Raw genomic sequence first — 20,944 nt, 5'->3', positions numbered from 1 at the left:
CTGGAAGCATGCCTTTTATGTCTTCATTCAAGACACGACAAAGGTGCTGACCAGTGCAGAACTCTTTCCCAAGCTAATACCAATACACCAATGAGCACTACTTGCCTCCCCCCAATCCAATCCTTACTGATTCCCAAGGCGTACCCGTATCAAGTTCAAATTTCTCATGTTTAAGATTTACCACCATAACTACATGGCTGGTCTGTAAGCAAATTCAACCATTCTCTGTTCCATATGGGATTTCTACTTGTAACCCCTTTGGCTGGATTGTCCTCGTATTGCTATCTGTTGAAATTCTCCCTCTCCTATAATAGCTAATCTAAATACAAACTTCCTAGTGTTCCTTGACCACCCAGAACAATTTATCCACTTTCTGCACTTCCAGAGCCATTTGTCTGCACATGTTCTAGGCCACTTAATACTTGCTGCCTTGTAGTCTGCTCATAGATGTCTCCCTTCTATGATAGATTACAAGACTTAGTCCTTTTCATCTAGATAATTTCACACCAGGAAGTGCATACTATGAGGAAAACAAATATTTGTTGAATAATTCACTCAAAAGTAGGATTCAATTTAAAATACCCAACCCATATTTCTCCATCTTCACCACAAGAATGGAATGTGCAATTTTGTTACATGCTTTCCAAAAACAAGGATTTACAAAGCATTTCTCACAAGATCATTATGATTAATGGGCACAGAGTAGATGAAAAGGAATGTATGTTGAATCGTGTGTACACATGTTTTATGTCTTGATTTTGGTGGAGTAAGCTCATGCTTACCTACAATACAATCAGTCTCTTATTTTTGGAGAAAGCAAAGTCTCTTATTTGGGACTTTCTCAATTTTATTCATTTCTGATTCTCTTTTCCTTTCTTGTGCTAACTGGAGTACCCTGTCCTGACATATGTAAGGTGTTCAATAAGTATTTATTAAATGAATGAGTGAATGAATTAATTTTGTTTCTTGGACCTCGAAATTCCATGAAGTCGACTAGGAGAAAAATATCTATGCTTTTCAATTGACTTATTATCTTGCCCTAATGGTTTTGGGTACCCTAATAGCAGTTTGACAGGGGGCCTATTGATATATTATGAATGCTAAGTACCCTGAGTACATGTATTTATTGCTATTGTCAAACCTGAGAGTTAGCAGAGCTACTTTCATGTTTTCAAAATCATTAAGGAGGAGGATAAATATTTATGGCCCATATACAATACTTTTTAGTCACACTAAATCCTGAGAGCCACATGTTCATATATTTCAGGCTTTTAGGAGACTGACAGCTATTTGGGTAAGAAATCAAGGGGTAGGAGTTAAGCCAGAGGCAGCTAGTGTTGACATCTTAGCATTTGCCGAGGAACTAAAGACTTTGAGCTTGCAAACATGATTACCATGGAGTGAGATTGAGGTATGAGATTCTCACAGTAATATTTTCCACTTCTCAGAGGGGAAAATGTATATGCACCTCTGTGTGTTTGTGTATATGTGTATGTATACACATATAAATGTATATATACTATTCACAATATTTCCTTTAATTGTATATTATATATATATTTAAAATTATATATGTGTACATATGTGTATACAGCATATGTGTGTGCATGTGTGTTTGTGTGTATGTAAGTTCCACATAATTGTCTTCTTAAGTAATTAATATTTTTAATATTGGACAATTAATTTCCCCAAGTCAATAAATGGAAAAACATTTGATTTTTCAATTATTTCCTTGAAAGGGACATCTATTCATTCAAACCAGCTTGGTTAAAAAAGAGAGTTTATGACATGGGTATATAAATCTCACAGACACAAAGGAGAGCCATGCCCTAGGAGAAGTAAAGCCAGTAGTAAGCAGTACCACCTCTTTCCTCTCTAGTTCTCTGTCCTTACTGTCTCCCTGTCTCTGCCTTCTTTGTCTTTCCAGCTGCCCCCTCTGGCTCTGCTTCTCTGCTAGGACTCATCTTTTTTCTCTGTGTCTCTCTTGCCACTCTGTCTTTGCTTCTCTCTGACTATGCCTACAGCAGAACCAGTAGAATGACAGGCATGCCCAAATAATTCTGCCCCTCGCCCCCGGTCATCAACGTGAAGAAACAATATTTGGCCTATTCTCCCAAACATCAACTGTTGTGTACCATAAATAACAATATGGCAACTCAGATCTTATGAAATGTTCTCATTTGAATCCACTAAAACTAGTAGTCTATAATCAGAAAATATCTAACATTAGCTGTGGTTGATGCAAAACAGGTAAGGAAGAAAACTACAGTTGAGAAATATATGCATCTAAAATTTCACAATCTCTTCTTGGATGTTTGATTTTGATAAATTTAAACCATTTAACCTTGAGGAGTAGCACCTTTGCTGATCTGGGGACATGTGGCATTCTCTTGCGCTTATGTAGGATATTGACTTTCATAGTTGATATTGTTCCCCGAGCATTCTGTAAACTCACATCTTTCTTGAGTGGAAATGAAATCAACTGGTACCAAACCTTTAAAAAAATAAGATAGTTAAGCTGCTACTCAATATAGTATAGCATTTTATTCTATAGTATTTATAGAATACTCTTATCTTTCCTCATCTTTAAAATAATGTTTAATCATCCAGTGTATTTGACTCTGTTCTGAAAGTATTTAATACATTGACTTCTCACATGTTTTGCCTTCAGTTCTTTAGGTGGCACCATCTGTTTCCATTTAGTAGGTTCATAGGGCATATAACCAGTGTGTCGTTCTTTAAACACAAAAATAGATTGCTCATGGGAGTTTAAATAAGACAGTGACATTTAATTTCCCCCCCACCGCATGGCCATCTTCAAGAGCATAGAAAGAATGAAACACAGTCCAAAAGCAGCAAAGTTTTATGTGGATCTCCTTTCCCCAGGAGTCCCAAAAGGTCAAAACATTTCCTTGAGACACTCTTGAGATTTGGACTCTTCCATGGGGAGTGAGGTAGACTGGATCCAGACTCATTTTTCTGTTTTTTTCTATGCCCTTTCCTTTTGCTTCTCTCTCCAATTTCCACTTTTCTTTCTTCTCTTTTCTGGCTCATCTATTTTTATCATCTTACTGACTGGCAACCACAATTTCCTTGAAAATAATGAATGTAATAATAAAAACAATAGCTAACATTTATTATTCATCATGTGCCAGACATTGTCCTAAGCACTTTGCATATATTAGTTTGTTTAGTGATTGCAATAATTTTAGGACTCAGGTACAATCACAATCCCTGTTTTTCAGAAAATGAAACTGAGATACAGAGAGGTTAGATACCTTGTTCATGAAATAAAATACTATAGCAACAGTGAAATCAGTAAATTTATTTTTCTTTAAAGTTGGTGTTCCTTGATTCTGTAACTTGGAAGGAAATGCTTCCATTAATGTATCTTATTTAGCTCAGTGGGAAGATCTATTAAATGTTAGGTGCACAGATTTAGGCTAGGAGGTGAGATGCAAAATGGGGCAAACAGGTGAAATGCAAACATTGAACTTGAAAAATTAACCGCCTCATGGAAAAGATAGCTGGAAAAGCAAACAATCTCAACAAAGGAACAGAAAGTGATCTCTTCTGTCATGATAATAAAAATCCTCAGGAGTAAATCAGTGGGTAAAGACTACCTCAAAGAGGAGGCAGCATCATTAGAGTTGGGTTTAGTATGATGATAAGGATTAATTTTAAATTTGTTGTGAATAGTAATGATGAAAGCCAGCATACACTGACCTATTAATACATAATGATAATTAAATTCGGCACCATGTGAGAGCTTCATATGGATTATTTAATCCTTACTACAACCCCATCAGGTAGGTCCCATTATCACCTCCATTGAACAGATGAGGCAACAGAGTCTCAGAGGGAGATTAGATCATCTGCCCAAGTCATTGCAGGAATATCATGTACCAGTTTTCACCCCCAGGCAATCTTGATTCTAGAGCTTACGCTTTGAACCAATAAGCCATGCAATGATATTTATCAGTGACAGTTCACTCCATTGCCCTGTTGAAGAGATTTGTGCTAATCTGGTTTTCAGTTATTTTTTTTTTTCTCTTTATACCAAACTGACTTGGAGTTGTTTACTGCTCCTTTTATTTTCAAAGTGGTCTTATAGGTGGTTTCCTTTTGTTCTCAGGTAGGGCCACTCCTCTATTTTACATGGATGCCCAAAGTGACAACACTCACTAGGGCCAGGTCTAGGTGTAATGTGGATCACAACCCAGAGTGTTTCAGCTAGACCAACCATCTGGTGGCTTTCATCGCTTCCTAGGTAGTAGATACCTGAAGAGGTACGTTGAGAGGTGTTCTGAGGCTCCTTGTAGTCTCAGCAGAGAAGAACGTGGTGATCTGTCAGGGAGGCGTGCTGGGGGCCCTTCTGAGTGGGCAAGGGAATGGTAGCAGGGCGACAAGACGTGTGTTCATTGCACAACATAGACATTGGGCCTGAAGTCTACCCTGACCCAAGAGGACTTCCTCAGGGGTGACAGGAATTTAACAGAGAGAGTCTCTGAGGAAGGGACCAACAGAAAACCAGAGGCTAAGGAGGAGAAAGTGCCTCACGAGTGGTTTTTAGAGGGTACCAGTAAAGGGCTCTCCAGAGAACGCTCAAAAGTCAGATGAGAGAAATATTAATAGCTTTAAACATCTCTCAGACCAATAGAGTATGAAGCCATTTTATGAGTCTTGGTTTACAGTGTGTACATTGACAAAAAGCCTTAGAATCATAATATTGTGGAATACAATGAAAGTGGTGAACTCCGTCTCCAGGAAACGGACTCACTGCACTGGAAGGTTGTTTTCCAAGTTCCTGCCCTGGAAACTCAGTAAATGTTAACATTGCCGAGGAATCCTGCCAGGTGTCCTCAGGTCATAAGTAACAATGTTTGAGAGGACTGAGATTTTTATCTCTACGTTTTATAAAGACGCAGGAAGGGTGATTCAGAGTGCCTGATAGGTTGTGCGGATATGGGACAAATGAGAATGAATTTGCCACAGACTTACTCTGTGGAATTATTGTTTTCCTCCACAGACCTGCTTATCTGGGAGCTCATAAAACCTCACTTCCTAGAAGCTAGAAAGTGCCTGAGAATTTTGCCGTTGTGAGAGACTATCTGACACCTTTTGGTTAAGAAACAATGAAAACTTTTTAATCATGACAGAGAGAGAAATAGGCCTTATTTTTCTCTTTCATCTTATATGTTAACTCCCATGTCACTAAATTATGACAAATAGTGCTGGAAATATAGTCGGAAATATATGTAGGGAGAGAGAGAAAATACACCTGATTTTATCCAGATACAGGCTATCAAATGGTTTTGAAGTAATCCCTCTAGCCAGGTTCCTAGAGAAAATTGTTTCTTATATCAACCATTGCTCCCAGATGTATTTTGAGGTGTCAATCAATAAAAAAATATATTTAGGGTAAGTACAGGGAGAGAGGATCAAATTGCACAGTGTCTTGTTTGGATCCTGAGATCAATGGTGACCCTAATCCAGGTTAATGATCACTTTAGCCATTCTTTTCCTTTAGAATTGAATATGGTTGCAGGGGACTTTGAAAGGTTATGGGAACAATGAAAATGTATAATAAGTAATTTAAAAATGAACGATCATATACAGTGTCTCTGGTTTAATCATTACATACATTTGTGCTTGTTGCATGAAATCGATGTATTAGGCAATGACTAATAAATGAAACTTTAGAGTCTATAAAACAGGAGTAGGGAGAATGAGGAATAGACTGAAATTAAGTCAAAGGAAGTGAATTCAAAACATGCGCCCTAAGCAGAACTAATGGATTGCTTAAGTGTCTCCTGGTGGGGGCAAGTGAGTGGAAAACCAGACCCTGACGTACTGATAACAGTCAGTCCCGCCTTCTACCCTTGGAGGCAAAGCAGCTTGCCAGGCACGTGACTGAGGGTAGGCCTGTGATGTTGACACAGCCTCTGGAAAAATTGAGTTTTTCTCTCTCCTCCCTTTAGAAGTCTTTAATTTTCTTAGATAATAAATGAGCATGGATTCTCTCCCTATAGATACACATTTGTTAGAATTTTGGTTTAAAAAATTATCTACATATATATATTCAGCATTAAAGAGAAGGAAAATATTGAAGATTTACATATTTTTTAAATTTATTTCCAGTGTTTCCTAAATCCTTACCGTGGTTTGGAGGTTAATGCTGGAAGGGTAGGCAAAAAAAAAGAAAGCAAAAGGATTAGGCACAAGAATCCTCTTATACATATATAAATATGTGTGTGTATATATATATATATATATATATACATACACACATACTCATATATATGTGTATATATATATTAATTATAAACTGAAGTTTATCTAAATAGTATGCTGGGAACAGAAACACAATAGTTATAATCATATTAACTTTAATACATTTTAAAAACTGGCATCTAACTGATGGACACAATAACTGTTCTGCGTGTGCATTCATCTGGCCCTTCCTGCTCATCCTTCAGGTCTCAGATTAAATGTTACTTCCTTGCCTTTACTGTGCCCAAAATAAAGTTAGGGCCCTCCCGTGACTCCATTACTATCTTTCATAAAGTTTTCCCTTCGTGGCGTAAACACTTCTTGTTTCTTGTGTTTCTTCACTTTCCTCCTACTTCCCCCAGAGTCTATAAGCTCCAACGGGGCAGGGAGCAGGCCTTTTTCTCTTACCCCAGTGACTTGTCATAGTGCCTGGAGCATAATAGTTACTCAAAAATCATCTGTCGAAAGGAAAAAAAAAAAAAAAAAGAATTGTAAGTAGTTTACATGTGATATTCAGCATGAATGTTACTTATTCTGACAAACCAAATTTTAAACATACTATTTTCTCTTTGGTAGTTGGTACGCGTCCAGAATGGCGTGACTGTTAATAATGTCCCTTAATACCACAAACAGGTAGTTTGTCATGTAAATATACACTGCAGTCAATTGTTTTAAAGGAGAGTGCAGTAAGTCCCTCTGTCTAGTCCCAGAGTTCCCCTGAGTTGAGCAGGGCTGAAGCTCTGTGTTCTCTGCTATCTTCCCGTCTTCCATATCTGCCTTATCCCTTCTCCATCCAAATGAAGGCATAAAGAAAGGCAGGCGTGAATGAACTAGAACTTTGTGCATAGGCTAGCACTGCTAATTCGTTTCCCATTCTCTCACTGTTAGGACATGTATGCTGGCCTTGTATTTTTTCTCCCAGTCCAAGTGCAGTAGAAAGTGGGCAGCCGTTATTAGACACTTTCTGTTCCACAAAGCTGAATCATGCATCTGTGGAGAAGTAGCTTAGAAAACTGGATACATGTACGGACTCGTGAGTCAGACAGCCCGGGTTTGAATCCCGACGCTGCCATTTACCAGGTGGTTCTCTCTGGGCAAGTCGGTTTGACCTCTCTGACCTCATTTATGGGATGGGATATTGATAGCACTTGCCTCTTAGTTTTGTGATGAGGAGTAAATGAGTTAACACTTGTAAGGTTCCTACATAAAAGACGGAAATATATAATAAGTATGCCTAGGCTATACAGCAAAGTGTAGCGTTAGTGAAATAAATTAATAAATTTCCCCAACTAACTTTTTTCCTTGCTAGATGGACTTGCCAGTTTCAAAAGTTTCCTGAAGTCTGAATTCAGTGAGGAAAACCTTGAGTTCTGGATTGCCTGTCAGGATTACAAGAAGATCAAGTCCCCTGCCAAGATGGCCGAGAAGGCAAAGCAAATTTATGAAGAATTCATCCAAACAGAGGCTCCTAAAGAGGTTGGTCCTGATGGGTAGGTGGGTGAGTGTGGCCAGACAAGGAGGGGGCAGCTCACAAACTCCCAGGAGGGACTCACACAGGAGGTACAGACCTGCTGTTGGTAGCCAAAGGCTACTCCTATTTGTGAGTAGGCCACCTTATTAAGAACTTACTGAATACAAAGCCAGAGCAAAATGATCAAGCAGATATAAACTGAAATCCTGTTTAGACCATATATATGAGTCTCACTTCAGTGCATGTAACCTCAAGTGGAATGACACCAGTGTGAGATCTTAGATGCATTGTTTTTGTTTTTCTTTTTGTTTTGTGAGACAGAGTCTCACTTTGTTGCCCAGGCTAGAGTGAGTCCCATGGGATCAGCCTAGTTCACAGCAACCTCAATCTCCTGGGCTCAAGCAATCCTGCTGCCTTAGCCTCCCCAGTAGCTGGGACTACAGGCATGCGCCACCATGCCCGGCTAATTTTTTCTATATATATTAGTTGGTCAATTAATTTCTTTCTATTTATAGTAGAGACGGGGGTCTCACTCTTGCTCAGGCTGGTTTCGAACTCCTGACCTCGAGCAATCTTCCCGCCTCGGCCTCCCAGAGTGCTAGGATTACAGGTGTGAGCCACCGCGCCTGGCCTTAGATACATTGTTGAATCTCTCTGAACCTAGTTTCTTTCTTTGTGAAAATGAAAATAATGAAGACTATTTTTGTAGAATTGTTGTCAGGATTAAATTAAACAGTAGATGTCAAAATATATACAAGTTGAGCATATTTAATCCAAAAATCCAAAGTCCAGAATGCTCCAAAATCTGAAACATTTTGAGCACCAACATGACGCCACAAGTGGAAAATTCCACATTTGGCCTCATGTCTCAGTCAAAACACAGTCAAAACTTCGTTGCATACACAAAATTATTAAAAATATTGCATCAAATTATCTTCAGGCTATGTGCATAAAGATATATGAAAGATAAGTGAATTTTGCATTTAGAATTAGGTCCTATCCCCAAGGTAATTCATTATGCATAAGCAAATATTCCAAAATCTGAAAAAAATTCAAAATCCAAAACATTTCTGATCCAAAGCATTTCAGATAACTAATACTCAACCTGTATCTCAGTATCTGAACTAAATAATGCCTAATGAGTATTCCTGCCACTTTTCTTTGTTCCTCTTTCCTTTGTCTTCCCTTTCTTTTTCTTTCTTTTCTTTTGAATTCATCTCTTCTCCCACTTCTATTTTTCTCTGTCATTTATTTTCCACCCCAGGCCTTTGCCATTTTCACTGTAGTTGGGACAATAGGACATCTACTCCGGAAAATCAAAATATTACAAGATAACAGAGCTAGAGATGTTGAAAGCCAATATACCACTAATTGACTACTAAAGACAAGATATGTGTTAATTTCAAAGAAGGTTTGAGGAAGTTCATTTGCTCTTTTCTTTGCTATTTATGAAACCACATCGAAAAGCCTCTTGTGAAATTCAGGATGGCCTCAGCAAGTTCTGTTCATTATATTTTGGTCAGGTTACTCTAATTCCACTTGTTACCTTTAATCCAGTCTGGACATTAAGTGTTTCATTCAGGTTTGGAGTCAAGCACAGAGATGATCTGAGCAAGCCCTGGGGGTAGGCAGTAATCTACTTAAGATGATTTGACAGGGGAAAACCCCCACCCAATATCTCTTTTCTCCCACAAGTGCTTTAGTCTACCAAAGTTTTACCATTAGATATTTATTCCTTTGGCTGTGAATTATCCCTCACTGACCCTTTTTAAAGGGTAAATATGTTTGAGTGGATGGACAAATTATATACCTTAAAACCAACCATGGTGGGAAACCATGTGTTCCCTCCATGATTCAGGAGGTAGAGGTTAGAAGTGTGAGAGTATAGATCATCATGGGTCAAAGTTGAGAAAATGAAAAGGTTCTAAAAAAGTCCGTGTTTAGACTTTTCATGGGCATAATTCAGGAATTATCATCAGATCTTCCCTTCTATTTCTCAACCTCTCACCTCAAGCATGTATGTTAGCTCTACCCTACTTCAGATACCATTTGTGCTGGGCCATCCTTTCCTTGGTCAGAGTGGAATCTCTCTGTATATGCTAATAAGAAAATTAATTTGATGTTAAATTAGACACACATTTTTCCCATTTCAAGTGGCTTCCCCATTCCCAGTCTACCTTCCTACCAATTTCATTCTTCCTCACAGAATTCCAGGATTTGTTGAAATATCTGCAAATAGTAGAAACCCATCCAGACTATAGTAAGTAAGGTCTGAGATCTAGGAAAACATTGTTCTCAAGGTTCCTTATTAATATGTTGTTGGTTATCATGAAAATATGAAACATTAACAATAGAGCTTCAAAATAAATAACACCCCGGCTAGCTCAGTTACTCAAACAAATAAATGGTGGCCACAAATTGCAAGGCTGCAATTAAAATAGCCTTGACCTTCATTCTAACTGATGTATGCATGTGTAGGAGTATAATAGTATACATAAGACCCCCAAATACAGGCAACCCCGAATAATGAGCCTGAGCTGGGAATTAGAGAAGATGTGAATCTTGCTCCGTAACATAAAAGGCATTCAGTAAATATTTGTGAAATGACAGGATGCAAATATCCAACTCCAGACCTTCCTAGATCGATATAGGACTTTGGGTAAGTTTCTAACTAAAGCTCTCTAATCCTCAGTTCTTCCTACTGTAAACATCTTACATATTTGTATATGCACCTGGAGTATGTTTAATAAGCTGTGGCTTTTGTTAAAAAATTCTCCAAATCTTGTATTTTGACATAAATATTTACCATTGACTTAAGTAAGAAATTTACCCAGGCAAATAGTATTGTAAATTTTCTTCCTTTGAGTATTCACCTCTGCTCTTTAATATGAAGAAGTGAAAGATACATTGATAAGAATCAGAACAAAGATTTAAAAAGACAAATGGCTATGTGTAGGTCAATTTGTACATTGCAAATTATCAGTGGAACATATTTAAAATTAATGAAATAGTATTTTTCTGGATCAGTAAACAGATGAATATATATCAGAATGACTCATTGAAGAAAGCCTATGTGCATCAAAATATTAAGAGAAATAGCTGCTATTTGCTGGTGGATAGTATGTAATAGAAGATTTTAAATGCATCACTATTTTGATAAAATCAGATTAGGAGATGCTTTTATAATTTCTAGAAATTCAACCATTTGGAGTAAAACTGCCTTCCCAGCTTAGTACGGGTATATATTTAATATAAGAGAAGGAAGAAGCATTGTCTTCGTGTGATGGGAAGAATAATAGACTGAGAACAGAGAAATCTACATTATGGCCTCACCTCTGTCTCGCACTAGCTGTTCATGGGCATGTAACTTGACCTCTTTGAGCCTCCGAGTCTTCACATGTAAAGACAGGCAGTGGACTCCATCACCGCTAAGGCTGACCCCAGTTCTGACAGTCTGTCTTCCACCACGCCTGCATACAGCACACTGGCCCCTTTCACCTGCGGAGAAATCCTTCTGTAGCTTCAACTCATTTCGTCCTGGACTTTGAAGCACTGCTTGGCCCTGCTGTCTGTTCTGGCCTGGCTTGCCAGGGAATCAATCATGCCTTTGTCTCTGACTCCAGCTAACAGCTGTTTCATAATTGTCTGAGCCCGAATAGCTCTTTTCAGGACCAAGGACCTCTAGCAGCCCAGGAGAGACCTGAAATGTTTTTCAACATTCTAATTCAGAACCACTGGCTTATTGGGATTCTACATCTTTCTCTTTGACACTCAGGCTCCTTAAGAGTCAGTAAAGCATACAACACGAAGTATGGAGATTCCAATCATACTCAGGGCGGCTCATACAGTCTGTACCCTGCACAACCCCAGGGGCACTATTCACATAGACCCTAATATGAGTGATGTCCCTAGGAGTTGTTTGATGTAGTGGCCCCGAACTCAGGACATACAATCCATGATACCTTCCAATGCTGTAGTCTATTGGTTAAACGCTCAGCTCTAGATCCACATTTTTTAATCTTCTTTCTACCACCAGTGAACCTTGGGCAAATTATGTAACATTTCTGTGCCTCTGTTTCCTCAACTATAAAATGTAGACGGCACCATCTACCTCACAGAGTTATAATATTAGATAAGTTCGTCCTTGTAAAGTTCTCAGCATGGCACCTGGCACAGACCAAGCACTCAATAAATATTAGTGGCTATTAGCTGCTATGCTTGTTATTGTTCTGCCAGAACGATTGTTTCCTGGTTTGTTTAAGGAAAGACCAAATTTCCTTGCTCTTCTGGAGCCATGCAAAAAGGTCCTGGATCCCTGCTCAGAATTTCTTTCTCTCTCTTCAATTCCTACACTAGGCGTGAAACCAAATGCTGTAGTAGGAAGAGTTTGGAATGAGGCATCAGGACATGTGGATTCAAATTCTTACTCTCTGGATTCAAATACACTTAGCGGCTCTGTGATCCACTTAACCCTCTGCATCCACATATTTTTTTCTATAAAAGGAAAAGAGTCATTCTTGGTGTTGTCATCAGGATTCAATGAGGAATGTGTAGGTGAGCCACTACGGAGGGTCTGACACCTGGTGAGTGTCTAGCATTGGTTGAATTTTAAATCTGAGTCATACATTTATTGGACCATCAGTTGCCTTACCCAAGTGCTATAAAATAGTCACTTGTTATGACTTCCCTCCCCTCTTATGTTTTACTGGTGAGTAATTCCACCTCCCTCTCCACCCTTCTTCAAATCCCATAACCTGGGCTGATCAGTGACCCTGTTTCCTGGCCCACAGGTGAATATTGACCACTTCACTAAGGACATCACAATGAAGAACCTGGTGGAACCTTCCCTGAGCAGCTTTGACGTGGCCCAGAAAAGAATTCATGCTCTGATGGAAAAGGATTCACTGCCTCGCTTTGTGCGCTCTGAGTTTTATCAGGAGTTAATCAAGTAGTAATTGAGTCACACTATGAAAATCATCCTGTGAGTTACTTCCCTCCACGATAACCTTGCATTTTCCAGTAACCTACGTATCTTCCCACAGCAGCTTTGCTCAAAGATACTAGGGAGTATTGCTTACTCTGTTTTTCCATATTGTTTTGGCTGTTTATCTATTGTCCAAATGCCTTCTTTCCCCACTTTCTTCTTCCTGCCCCATTCTTAATTGAGCCCCACTGAGTTAATAGTCAGATCCAATGAGAACCACAGAAAAATCCACAGAAAGGCAAATTGCTATAAGGCCAGAATATATCATTAAATGTGGGATTTGGGCAGTAGATTTCCACCGAAATTGGTCTGAAAAAGAGTGTGGATATGGAAAGACCAATTTCAAGGGAGCTTAATTGATCTCACTTGTTTTAATTCTGATCCAGGGAAATCACCCCTCTAATTATTTCTCCTTTGGTTAGTAAAAGGTGATATGATTTTTATGAGACAGTCACTATTTGATATTTTAAGCAAATACAATATTTAAAATATTGATCTTTCCTTGGAACACCTTCATGTTACCTGGATATAAGTAAGAGACACAACACAACCATGAAAATATGATGTTTATACAAAATTAGTCTGAACATAATTCATAGCAATTCTTTCCTTATACCTCCCTCACTGCCTCCCCATAAAGTTACCAAATTGTGTTTTAAATCAACAACTTAACATTAAAAAGAAATTTATCTATGCTCCTAGCATATAGGTCAAATGTTTCAGTTTCCAAATTATTTGAAATCCTTGTGAGTGTAAAATTCCAAAATTTCTAATTCTAATCAAAAATAAAACTCTTGCTCCAGTGGGGGGTGGTCTCCCACCTCAATATCAAGAGGGCTATACTAAAAAGGGAAAAAGTTATTAAGCTTAAATGGCTAATTATCCTATGGTGCTATTATCATAGGATAATGAAAATTATCTTCAAAACACCAAATCATCCTTGGAAAAATTAAGGTGACTATCTATAGGAGCTTTCTAAGTGAGACAGAATTATCAAGTACCCTGCATTTTGCAAAGAATCAATAAAAATGTGATATTTTAGCAACTCTAATCTTCCTTCACTATTTTGCATCCTGCATTAGTAAATTGTGCTTATAGTCAAAGTATAGATTTATACTCCTGAGATGCCTCTTACACAGCTAATTGACAGGCCAAGATATTTTTTTTAGTAGGTTTAAACTTCTAATTCTGTATTTTATCATTATAAGTCTTGTTAAAATTTTTTTCTAATCTTTAGTAGATTTTATTAGGCAATGATTCACATAATTTAGTGATAAATAAAACCAAACTAAACCATGTATGAGGGTAATCAAGATGAGGATATTGAGTTAATTCAAAAGAAAGAGGGTGTTTTTTAAAGGATTAATAAAGTTATGAAATGTTTAAGTAGAAGATTACATTGTTTAGTCTTGTTTTCCTCTTTTTGGTTTCCATTTTTATTCCACACACTCCTAATTTCCCATATGTAGCTCATTTATTCAGTTATTTACTAAGAATGTTGAAAGTGAAGCACCTATGTTACTCTGTTCTTCAGATAAACACTAACTGTGCTTGTTGAATTTTTCCTATTTTTGTGATTTCAAAGGATTATATGCCCTTCCTGAATGCTTGCCATTTGACATTCTGAAAATGGGTAGAGTGACTGGGTATGCAGCCAACAATTGCTAGTGATATGAATTCATTCATATTTGTCAATATTGCCCCCTTCAAAGAAAATCCTTTCCTCAAGCAGTTCATAGTGAGGCTTGTTCAATATTGTGATCATGAAGTTCTTATCATATGCATTTGTGTAGGACTGACAAGGAACTCTGATACAAATTCCCAGGGTGCACTTCTAGCACAATCTTCCTTAAGAACTGTTTATACTGCCCCAAACCAGTAGAAAAAGTGCTGGCCTTTTACCCAAGAATCTAAGTGAGTTATTTTTTCTTGAATGCCAAAACAGTTTTAAGAAACTATTTAATTTAATTAAAAATTCAAATATTTTATTCACATTATTTGAAATAGCCAAATGTTTGAAAATGCCCAGAGAATTAACTAGATACTGCAGATCTCACCCAGATAATTGATGTTATGAAAACTCTGATTAACTGTATTCACAAATTGACTGCATACCCTATGAAAGTGGGTAGACTGGTCAGTGGAAAACCAGGAGACCTTACCTTTTCATAACCTGAATCCAGAAGGCAGAGAGCAGGAAAGGGGGTGCCCCACAAGGGCAGTGCAGTGAGGGCTGCAAAAAAAAATGAGAGAAGGAATGTTCTTCAGTCAAATGGTGACATATTCTATCTATCTATCTATCTATCTATCTATCTATCTATCTATCTATCTATATCAATCTTTATATAATTTTATATTTAAAGCAGTATGCACTCACATACACATATTAAAAACTCCTGTAACATATGAAATAGTACAATTAAAAAATACAAATATGCTAGGCCAAAATGAGGAACTAAACATACTGCTCTAGAAAATTTCTTTGAAAGCTTTTGAAAGTTTTTTGAAATGTAGAGAAGAGAAACAAAACCTGTGTTACTGGTAATTTCCATGGTGACACAAAGAAAATACATTCTTTTAATTTTGGGAATTTAGAAACAGTGGGATGATCTTTCCAGGAAAAACATGTGTAACATCTATTTATCACTCCCTTTCCTTCCTCCCTGTCCTCACCACTTTCCCTTGAGTCAATTGCCTGGGAAAGTATGAAGTTTGCTACAAGAGCCCTGTGGTGCTTGCATTTTCCTCCCTTGTGAAAATGTTAACTACAGTTGTGAGTGAATTTGGGATGTAGAAAGGTGGTGGAACAAAACTGTGGTCAGTGGAAATAGAAGTATATGCTTCTCATTCTTGAGAGAAACCTAAGATTAGCCCATGTAACAGCCCATAACCTGTTTTTCTGCCTGGCTTTGATATGGTTTGGGGTTGGGTTCAGATTAAGATCTCAACTGACCAGGACAAAGAGACAGACTATCAACTCTACAGTTAATTAGGAGGCTGTGTTCCATGTTTGTCTGATAAAGCAGTGCTTGCTCATGGGAACAACACTTCATCTAACCCCCTAGCCACACACATATGCACACACACCCAATTTCCTTTCTCCCAGATAGATACCTTTCGAAATGCAGAACTGACACATTTCAATAAATTTGCTTTCAAATCAATAAAGTCAAATATATGGAAGCATTTTATGCCCTATTCTCCGTACCCCATGTACTGCAATTCTCTATTGTATAAATTATGTTTTTAGATAGATTTCAGTTTTTAGTGCATAAAGAGAAGAACTTAGTGAAAGAGTTTGTTTTTATTTCCATCCTCTACGAAGCCATAGATTTTACTTGACTGATGTAATCTCATACACAATATATTTCACTATGATGGGAGTTATTAATTTCTTCCCCAAGAAAAACAGGTGTACAGAAGTTTCAATGAAAACTTGGCCATTGATAAATCAATCGCTAAACTAATAAGCATCCCCTTCTCGGGCCTTGCCAAACTATCTATCCCATAAGAAATTTGATAATAGAGAATCATTTAAAAGCCTAGTTATATTTCAGGAAATGATTTTTATTCCTGAAACTGTTCCCTCTAGCAGACCATTTCCCCTGTTTCCTAGGAATTTAACACGTTTAGAAGAGAATGGGTCGTGAGAAGAAAGGGAAGACAGAAGAGAAGGGAAGTGTCAAAGAAGTGAGTGCCCAGACCTATGAAATTCGTTCATTTGCTAGGAAACTTTTAAGAGCAATTCAGTTTGATTGAAAACCAAACTGCTTCTTACTATCGTCTTCCATATTTGTAGGAAGGCATTTCTTAACCCACAATGCAACTAGAGGAGAATCTTCATTTTTTCATCCTAGGAAGCCTTCACTAGAAAAAAGAGCAAATATGGAGGCTCTCCTTTCCCCACTTGGCTTGGATGTGCCAGAAAACAGAGAAGGGAGAATGTAGTTTCCAGCATCCAAGCATCCAAATCCAAGGACTAGGGGGCTCCACGTAGGTTTTGGACATAAGTCTTGGTGCATCTTGGTATATCCTGACTGAATTGCTATTAGAGTGCTCTGGTTTTCTAGTCTCTTCATTCCATTAGACAAGTATGTATTTAACACTTGCTTGGCACAAGGCTCTTTAGTTAACAACTTAGCAGCTGCTCTCTGTGTTAAATACACTTTTCGCCAGACAGTTCTTGTGGCAAACCAGAACAACAGATATTCGAAGAAAGGCTTTCCCAGCACCTCTTACCCATCCAGAAACTAAAAAGGTCAATATTTCAACTGAGGAGACATTGATGGCTCTGAATGGAAACTCATAGCAGAGAGTGACAGGCCAAAAAACAAACAAACAAAAGCAAAACTCTTTGGAATACTATCCTTAGCTCACAGATCGATAGCAATCTTATTTTTCTAGTAGTGAAGCTACAAATTAACCTCTTAGTATTCATATCCAGTTTAATAAGCCTCTTGCACAGTTAACTGTTCTTTCACCTGAGACATTTTTCCTCCACACCTCATCCCTATATCTCTCTTCCTCTTCTCCCCCCGCAAGAGAAATTATTTAAAATAGTTGGATCTAACCACAGTTATCTAACAATACATTAAAAGCACTTAAACTTCCTTTCTAGGAAAATGTACAGTCTAAGGCATAGACAAAACAAAGAAAAATGCTGAGAAATTGGCCACCAGAGACAAGTAAATAATTTTTGCCAAAACTTCTTTCTACGTCATATAGTATCAGAATTTGAAGAAACTTTTTTTTTTTTTGAAAATGATGCAACTTGCAACTCATCTACATGAGACACAGGCAGGAGAAATAAAAGGTTTATAAATCCATTTGTAAGCATTTATCCGATATGTTTTAAATACAGGAATAATTGTGATTGTCTTCTGATTTTTGTATCTAATACTTTATGTACTGTATGACTTATGCTTCTTAATAAATAAGGCACCAAATATGTATCTGTAACCACATTTACATATATTAAATATATATCCATATAACAGCCTCATATGAGTCTTTCTTGACTCCCAAGTATTTTTTACATGAAACATTCTTCCTTAAGATAAGCTTGTTTCCTCACATGTTGCTTATACCAGGTGAGCCCTTGATCAATTGGGAGGATCATTCCTAATAAGGGTCAGCTCTGATATAGCCTGACAGCAAAACTCAGAAAGGGAGATGAAAGTGCCTCATTTTCATACACTCTGGCGACTACTTTCTCTTGGATTCAGGTGACAATAACTTATTGACCCAGCTGCCATCACTGTTAGGAACTGACTGAGCACAATATATCATTTGGATCCTGTAATATACAGGGAGTATAGTAATTCCTTGCTCTTTCTGCACTGGTGAAAGATCTGAAAGATCTCAGCAAGTAGCTCAATTCTGTGACCTTCATTTGGTGCTCAGATGGTTTAGGTAATGTGTTAAGATCATACAACAAGTGGGATTGGAACTGGGTAAAAGGGGAAAACTTTTATGCCAAAAGGAGCATAAACTGGAGCAGATGTACTGGAAGAATCTGTGTGGAGAGAGACAGACATTAAAGAGATCATCTAGGTCTCTGATAAGATTCTTGACCCTCATCCCAAATTCCCATGAGGCCTAGCTGTATTTAATGAGGATATAATGCCCTGGAATCATTTTGATACCACCTACTCTCCTCTTTGTTTTAATTATCTTAGATGAGTTTCTGGGCAATTTCATGAAGTGTTACTGGAGCAAAGATCATTGACACTTCTTGGTCTCCCCCATAGAAAAGTGACATTCTCAAGGTCACCACACAAATTGGTACCAGAAAAGAGCTTAAAGATCAGTCTGTCTCCTCTCAGACTCCTGTTTGGTTCACTAGGACAAAGGAATCACATATGATCCCTCAAGACATTAGGGTTATTGGCTTTAACTTGAGCAAAACAGGCTAAATGAACCACTCCCATTCTATCACCTGCCAAAGTCAGGTAAGCCAAGCTCTCCAAGCTGTAAGATCTCCAAAGCACATTTTGCTAGCTTTACATTTTCTAAATCAGCAGTATTTTGAAGATTATTTTGCCTATAAGACACTTTCCCAAACACATGAACTTTTCAGATGCCTTCCCAATTCCCTGCATGCTGCATTTGAACTAGTTTCTTCTGGCAAGTTCCTGGTCCACTTTCCATGCTTTTCCACCTCTTGGTCAAATCCTACCTTCTTAATGTTTTAACTCTTTAAGACAATTAGAAATGTGAATGGAAATTTTATTAAAAACAAAACTTAACGAGGAGGCAGTCTTTGCATCTTTGGCAACCAGGCCTCAGGGCTAGATTCGCCTAGTCTCTTTGTTAATGAGGCCAATTTTCCCAGTTGCTTTCACTGCAACAGAATGCTGCTGATGGCAGGCAGACAGGGGTGGAAATGCCCATAGGCAACTTTGAAAGTCTTAGTTATGTCTGGAAAAAGCAGTGCTTTCTGACGGCCACTGGAAGGAACTGCCCGTGACACATGGGAAATAGACGGCTGCCTCGGATTGTGCTGCTAAATGCCCAAAGCTTCTTTGCTTCCAAGCCGAATTCTTGGAAAACTTAAAAGACACTTAAAGAGGAATTAGAGCCCAGAGGCTTTAATGAGTAAGGATGAACAGAAATTGATGTTCCTTCGTTTCTTTTAGCGGAACATTTATTTCTACTACTTTTTAATGTAGCAACTAATGCCTTAACTTCTATACTTATTTGAGTTCCTTTAACAGTTTGACCGAAAATGAGCAGGGAGGTGATAAAGAAAAAAAAAAAAAAATCCAAATTCAGAAAATGGCAGAGCTGGTGTAGACACTACAAGTACTCTCATAGGGTCAGGATGAAAGTTCACTCCTCTCTCTCTGCAAAGATGCTCTTCAGCTGAGATGCCACCGACACTTGAAGCCCAGGGAGCAAAGGAGACACCTGCTTGCCTGGCCAGTCAGGTCAGCCACATTGCCCCTGGTCATCATTTGGGTAACAGCACACACAAAAACACCACTCACCATCCTAAGAGATTATTCCACCCAATCTGCATTTCAAAGATAAGGAAATTGAGGCCCATAGAGGCCAAATGATGTGTCCAAAGTTATATCTCTGGATAATGGCATAATCCTTACAGATGATCTGATTCCTAGTGTGGGGCATTTTTTCCTTGGAACAAAATTCATGTTATGCCACATTCACATATCTATAATAACATAATAATAGATGTTCTTAAAGTTGATATCAAAGAACAATAAGATACTAGAGAAATGGTCGTGCAGGGATGGCCCAGAAAAATCCTGCTTCTCAATACAGATTCCTCTCCCCATATCTATAATAATTTTCCCAACTAGCTATTCTTTTGGGTTAACAAACCACTTTTTTTTATTTCATCATATTATGGACATACAAATATTGTTAGGGTTATAAATATTGCTCCTGCCCCGTCTCTCCCCCCGAAATGTCCAATCCCCTGGTGGTATGCATCGGGAAACATACATCCCTTTCCTCCTCCCCACTCCTGCCTGCCCACCACCTGCTAAAAAGTTTTTTGTTTTTTTTAACATTTTGGTTACATTGTATATCTTTGCCTCTCCCTAAGAAGGGTTAGAGTTATGCCCTCCACCTCCAGAATGCTCATCCCACCCCTAAGATTGCCCCCCCCCCCCACTGAATCTCTGGTGAGCATTGCCACCGTTTGAAAACCATAGTTTTAATCAGTCAGTACCAATTTGATGGCGAGTAGATGTGGAGCCCATTTTCCATGTCTTGTGTTGCCTCACTTTGGATAACAGGCTTAAGCTTAATCCAAGATAGCATAAATGGTGCTAGCTCGCCGTCATTTCTTAGGATTGAGTAATATTCCATTGTGAGCATATACCATGTTTTAATTATCCACTCATGAATTGATGGGCACTTGGGTTGTTTCCATGACCTTGCAATAGTGAATTGTGCTGCTATAAACATTCGTGTGCAGATGTCTTTATAATAGAATGTCATATGCTCTTTTGGGTAGATGCCTAACAATGCTATTGCAGTGTCAAATGGTATCTCTATTTCTAGCTGTTTGAGGTATCTCCAAATTCTTTTCCACAAAGGTTGCACTAATTTGCAGTCCCACCAGCAGTGTAGGAGTGTTCCTGTCTCTCTGCATCCTCGCCAGCATTTGTTGTTTTGGGATTTCTTGATATAGGCCATTCTTACTGGGGTTGGGCGGTATCTCATTGTGGATTTGATTTGCACAAATC

The 20,944-nt window shown here is 38.2% G+C and overlaps 1 protein-coding gene across 3 annotated transcripts in view; it reads left to right on the top strand.

Annotated features, from left to right (window-relative positions):
- Positions 1-17,724, top strand: part of RGS5 (regulator of G protein signaling 5) — a 56,480-nt gene extending 38,756 nt beyond the window's left edge. The window contains exons 4-6 of one of the 3 annotated variants that reach the window (XM_076000342.1): positions 7,583-7,749; positions 12,535-12,725; positions 17,347-17,724. In XM_076000342.1, the coding sequence (XP_075856457.1) occupies positions 7,583-7,749; positions 12,535-12,696 (329 nt within the window). In that variant the 3' untranslated portion in view covers positions 12,697-12,725; positions 17,347-17,724. Of the gene's footprint in view, positions 1-7,582; positions 7,750-12,534; positions 14,126-16,344; positions 16,402-17,346 lie in introns of those variants that run through there. The other 2 variants (XM_076000343.1, XM_012768659.3) reach the window with 2 other exon arrangements.
- The last annotated feature ends 3,220 nt before the right edge of the window (positions 17,725-20,944 follow it).

Source organism: Microcebus murinus, chromosome 2 (assembly GCF_040939455.1).
Source record: "Microcebus murinus isolate Inina chromosome 2, M.murinus_Inina_mat1.0, whole genome shotgun sequence".
Taxonomy (NCBI): Eukaryota; Metazoa; Chordata; class Mammalia; order Primates; family Cheirogaleidae; genus Microcebus; species Microcebus murinus.
This window is presented reverse-complemented; position numbering and strand designations above follow the sequence as displayed.